The 6,065-nt window shown below is 47.3% G+C and overlaps 1 protein-coding gene across 1 annotated transcript in view; it reads left to right on the forward strand.

The window, feature by feature from the left end:
• The first annotated feature begins 3,302 nt into the window (after positions 1-3,302).
• The window catches only part of LOC102039217 (guanylyl cyclase-activating protein 1-like), a 10,545-nt gene continuing 7,782 nt past the window's right edge, over positions 3,303-6,065 (forward strand). The window contains exon 1 of the mRNA XM_005430820.2: positions 3,303-3,588. Within this exon, the coding sequence (XP_005430877.1) occupies positions 3,391-3,588 (198 nt within the window). The 5' untranslated portion in view covers positions 3,303-3,390. The remainder of the gene's footprint in view (positions 3,589-6,065) is intronic.

The raw sequence follows: 6,065 nt of genomic DNA on the forward strand, positions 1-6,065 counted from the left end.
CGCGCCGGAGGTAATGTGCGGTGGTTTGGTCGGAACGTCCCTTTGCGGAGGATCCAGTCCCACCCCCCCTGCCACAGGCACCTCCGGCCAGGCCGGGTTGCTCCAAGCCCCCTTCAACCCGGCCTTGAGAGCTTCCGGAGATGTCCGATCCGAGGCTGCGCTCGTGCAAATGGGCACTGCTGTCCCTTGCTCTGGTACTACAGCTCTTGACATAAAAAATATTTTTACATGCTGATAGGCTGCAGTAAGGTCTCTCCGGAGCCTTCTCTTCTCCAGGCTGAACTCCCCAGCTCTCCCAGCCCATCTCCAGAGCAGAGGGGCTCCAGCCCTTGGAGCAGGTCCGTGGGTTCCTCTGCACCTGCTTCGGCGCCTCCAAACGTGTCTTGTTCTGAGGGTTCCGGGACAGGAGAAAGCTCTGCAAGTGGGGTCTCATCTGAGTGGGGCAGAGGGACAGAATTCTCCCCTCACCTGCTGCCCGTGCTGCTGGGGATGTGCGCACTGCCAGCCCCTGTCCAGTCTTGTTTTCCTTCTCAGAACTCTTGATCCATTCCCTTCCTGGTCTGTACTGGTACCAGAGGTTGCCCCCAGCCAGATTTCAGGGGCCTGAGCAGGGCAGTGTCCTTGCCTCCTGGCCACCCTTACTGTGCATACACATGCACTGTGTTCCTATTTCTGATGGCACCACTAGTGTGCCAATGACCTGCTATGGCCATGGGCTCTGTCCCTACTTCACAAGGCTTCAGGACCAAAGCTTGCCAGGTGTGCTCTGAATTTTTCATTTCATGCCCTGCCTGCAGCTTTGTTCATTTCGTTCACTTCACTTTGCTCACTTCAGCTGTGAGAGCAATCTCTCCAGGTATCTATGGCTAATTCATTTTACTTATCTATCTTTGTATGGTTCAACCATGGGCTTATATTGGTAGTAACACCAAGCAGTTCTTCTAGGTAGAATGAGATATTTGCAATTCTAACACGTACCTTTGTAAGTCTAAGTGGAAGGAAAGAGAAGAGAGGGGAAAAAAAACAAAAAAGAAGGGAGGATGAGAAAACCATTCACAAGAACATCACATTTCTCCCAGTGAAGGACCCAGATGCTGACAACTTCCCATGACTCTCCCCTCCTCCTCTGCAAACATCCAAGTGAACCACAGATCTTTATACCCACAGAAGCAGCAGGCAGGTCAGCGTAACATCGGAGAAAGCACAGAAACAAAGTGCATGTGTTGCAATTTTAATTGGATTATTGCTACTAGTGCAGCTTTTTTCTTGTATATAAGTACTTGGCCTACATTATTTTTCTTTGCTTTTCTGTAATTAGATGTAGATTTATTATGACTCCCAAATCAGACTGTTAAAATTTCTATTATACTAAAAATAAGTTTTGGCTTTAAATGTGTATGTTAAGTGGTGTGACTGATATTCTATTAGGGAAGGGCTTAGGGCATCCAGAAGGATCTGGACAGGCCAGAGAGAAGGGCCCATGCCAACCTCATGAAGTTCAGCAAGGCCAGGTGCAATCCTCAACACGGGTACGGGCTGAGTGATGAGTGAATTGGGAACAGTCCTGTGGAGAAGGACTTGGGAGTCTTGGGGAGTGAAAAACTGGATATGGGCCAGCAATGTGCGCTCCCAGCCAGCTGCAGTCTGAGCTCCATCAAAAGTAGCACAGGCAGCAAGGCAGCCTAGCCTCCAGTTACCTGCTTTGGGGGAAGGTGTTTCTGCTCACGGTGAGGGCTGTAATTAGATGATTTTTAAGAACTCCTCGACCAAAACTATTATGTGATTCTGTGAAGGTCCATCAGTGAGAAGCACAGAGAGTGTGTGGGCTTAGACATCCAGCCTACCCAGCAGCTGCCTGTCGATGCCTGATCTCCCCAGCTGCTGGCACCTGGACATGCCGGGCCCTGCGAGGTGCACAGCCCTGCCCCAGCCACCAGAACAGATTCCATTGCACACAACAACCTGCAGACAGACACGGACACGGGGTGCCCCTCCAGTTCCTGTGATGGGGTGCTCAGGATGCAGAGAAACACAGACAGGTGGGTCACCCTCAACCCTACACCCTCAGTCTAATGGTCAACTACTCCAGTGGTCTCACTAACAGAGATACCTACACCTGTCTCATGAACTGTTTGGCCTATTTGCTGCCTACTCTGGCTTGATATTTACTAGTGATCATAGACTGACATGATCTCACTCAATCCAGTTGTGGGCACTTAAATCCCCATGCATACATTTGCCCAGAGCACAGCGCTGTGCAGCCAAAATAAAAATAAAAAAGGAGGTAGAGGTGTTAGAAGACAAGAAAGACTGTGATGGTCAGGCCCAAGGGATGGATACACATTCATACTGATTAGCACCATTCTACATGCAACCAGACCCTTCTGTTCCCCTTGCTTCCGTTTTCTCATGCTTGTTCATTCCCACACCACTTAGACCCATCCCTTTCCCCACCTTCTTTTCCCCTCCTAAACATCCTGTTGTGAGTCTTGTCCCCAAATGCTCTTGCCCTGGACCACACAGTGTTTTCCATGTCTCTAGGCAGTACACAGTTTGTAGAGTCCTCTGCAGCCTCTCCTGCTGACTCATCATGATGGATGCCACCTCTAGGCCCATGGGACTGGTGGCTCCCCTGCAACAGATTTAGAAGGAGCTGGGACAGGGCCTTTATTTCTCTTACTGGGTAATTTGTGTTCCCCAGCCTGTGGTTGTCTCTCTACTCCTTCCCCTTTCTGCAGTTGAGCCTTTTATGGGTTGGCTGCACTCCATGATGGTTCTTGGATTTGCCAGACCAGGGGATTATTTGTGTCCTCTTGCATTGTTCCTCTGTGCTCCTTTGTGTGCATGGAGGTGAGCTTTTTCCCTCATAGCCTCGCTCTTGTACTGGGCCGTTTCTGTAACACTTTCTGGTCCTACACACTCTGTTATTCAACATGTCTATTTGAGAAAACAGACTCTCAAATCCACTTAGAGGAAAAGATCTTTACTTAACCTCACAGCTCACATCTTATGGGCATTTCCTCTTATCTTCACGTATAATTATATCAAGGTTAAAAATAGGGTAGTCTACCAAACCAATATAGCTCCCAATGCCAGTGTCTGATTAACCTTCTCACCCTTTCTGCTTTAGCTCCTAAAATAGCAGTGATTTGCTAGATTATCTTGCATCTCCTTTCCATTCTAAGAAGACTGTTTGTATCATTGAAACTTTCTGGTTTGTGGATCAGCCTCTAAGAAGATTAACATTTATAATTGGCTTGTGGAAGGTTAGATCCCTCACGTAACTGACATTGGTGTTGAGCATGGACAGGAGCAAACGGGCAGTGCTGTGAGAGCCACAGGAGGAAGAGGATCATTCCTGTAGCATCATCCTTCTGACCACAGATATATATGGGAAACAACAGCAGCTCCACCGTGGATGATCTACAAGCTGTCGAGATCCACCACTGGTACAAGAAATTCATGACGGAGTGTCCTTCTGGACAGCTGACAGAGCATGAATTTAAGCAGTTCTTTGGACTTCGAGGGCTGGATCCAGAGGCCAATAAGTACATTGAGCAGATGTTCCGCACATTTGATATGAACAAGGTGAGTTCTCTGGTGAGGAACTGTGTCGTGCTGCTTAGAAGTGATCCAACTCCTGCACTTTCAGAGTCTTTGTCTTTCTCCTGCAAACATAAAGAACACAAATATTCTCTTGCAAACATTTTCTCTTGCAAACACTGGTGGGGAAAGCTGCCAAGGGATGCTTATGTAAAGTAGCTAAATGTAAGGAACGAATGAATGTGTACAGGTAATAACACAGATGACATAAACATAAGTACACCTGATTATCTAACTACCTTGTGCAAGTTCACATTTGAATTTTGAAAATTCCTTACTGCCAATTATTTGACTTGGCCTTATTTAACCAGCAAAATACTAATTTCATTATTCTTCTTACGTGTTCTTATTATTCAAAAATATAGCTGTATGAGATCATGGAGACCACAGGAATCAGACACAGTAGAAATCATTATAGCATTCACAGAGGAGTAATTTCCAGGTATTTGGCAGCTGAAATTAACACTGCATGGGCAGACAAGGTCTGTGGCTTTCCTTGGTAGGTGCAGCATGAAGCTGGAGTGAGGGGGTGGGCAGTGCTCCTCACTGTGACGTGTGACTGCTGGTAGAAAACAGTAGCCCCCATAATTCCTTTAAGTGTGCAATGGCCCTCACTTTTGCCTGCTTTTTATCCATATGTATTTCAGCCTATCCTTGCAGGCCTGTATTCTTAATGACAAAGAAATCTGGATTTATAGCCTCCTGGGAAAATTCAGCTTTGCTCTCTGCTCCAAGGTTCTGAAATGGAGTCAAGGAGGATCCAGTCACAGAGGCATGACAACCAGGTGGGAAATCACAGAGTTAGTCCTGAAGAGGGAAAGCTTAGGGACCAACAAAAAATGTTATTTTGGACATGTGCTACAGCATAAGGAGTTAAAGAATGCTTAGGAATATTATAAAATTCTTAAGCAGAACAGCAGACAGGCTCCATTAGGGTAGTTGAGGTCTTGTGGTGGATGTAATGACTGTAAATAACTGTAGACCTCAAAGAGTATCTTTTCTCATCCCAAAGTCCTGTGTGCCCAGGATGATAATAGTGATGAGAAGCAGTTTCATAAGGTAAAGCCAAATCTTTACAGCTGTGGCACAAGTCTTTCTTTCACTTCATCTCTCTCCCTTCTTGGGATGTTAAAGGAATTTAAAATTTATTCAATGATGTTGTGCATTCTAGAGTCTTCCTGTGAGCCCTGTGTTATTCAGTAAACAATGTTATAAGAAGGTTCTCAAATTCAAATTTGGTCAGAAAAGCTATAATCTAAATAAAGTGGTAGTGATCTCAGGAGGAATGAAGTAAAAGTGTGGCAACTAGTGGCGATGGACCTAGTTAGTCTTAGTCTGTTAACAGTTAATCACTTAATCTAAGATCCTTTTATGAACAAGGGCAAGGAACAAGAGCACCTAGAGGAAAATCCACCCTGTCATAATACAGACATGATGGATGGAATCGTCTGCCCTCTGGACCTTCAGATTTTGAAAACTTGGATGATGACAAAGAGGATAAATTTTCAATATTCTTATTTTATAAATTGCTATTGTAGCATTATAGAATGGTTTGTGTTGGAAGGGACCTTAAGGGTCATCTCATTCTACCCCCTGCCATGGGCAGGGACACCTGCCATTACCCCAGGTTGCTCCAAGCCCTGTCCAACCTGGACACTTCATGGGCCAGGGCCTCATCATCCCCTGAGTAAAAACTCCTTCCCAGCACCTCATCTCAATCTCCCCTCCTCTAGATTTAATCCATTCCTCCTTGTCCTATCATGGCCTGCCCATGCAAAAAGCCGCTCTCCCCCACTATTAGAACCTGCTTCAATGCAAGGGGCACTGAGGTTTCCCTGGAGCCCTCTCCAGGCTGAAGAATGAATGTGAACAGCACAGCAGATGGACAGACAGAGCAGGGACTCTGCAAGCCTGCGAGTGCACTGAGCAGGGCTGAAAACACGGGTAATGATGAACACAGAAACTTTACTTCAACACCTCAGTCACGTCAGCATCGCTGTGGCTGCAGCGCAGCAGCGTGGGCAGGACACAGAAACCTCTGGCCCCAAGGCTGCCTTGGAGCTGCCGTGATCCACTGTAGCCCTGGATCCTGCTCATCCTGCTGCTGCTCAGGCTTTTTTGTCCTTCTAAAACTGCAGGAACTCCTGCACCAGATTCCAGAATTGCACGAGGATCTGGTGTGGGAATGCCATGGGCAGTGACGTGCCCGAGGATGTCACTGCTGGTTTCTGGCTGCACTCAGGGGTCAAGTTGATCTGTTCCTCTGGTTGCTCTGGTTTCAGAGGCTGCTCAGGGGCCAAGGTGACAGCTGGCTCCGGTGCCGGACCAGCTCTTTCTGCAGGGCTCAGTCCCGTCTGGAGCAGGATCCAGTTGTAGAAGTGCTGAGTGGAGGTGTAGATTCCGGGGTGCCTGGCTCTGTCACAGCCTCTTCCCCAGCTGTTCAATCCCACCAGCCAGTAGTC

This window comes from Geospiza fortis, unplaced genomic scaffold (genome assembly GCF_000277835.1).
Source record: "Geospiza fortis unplaced genomic scaffold, GeoFor_1.0 scaffold30, whole genome shotgun sequence".
NCBI classification, from domain to species: domain Eukaryota; kingdom Metazoa; phylum Chordata; class Aves; order Passeriformes; family Thraupidae; genus Geospiza; species Geospiza fortis.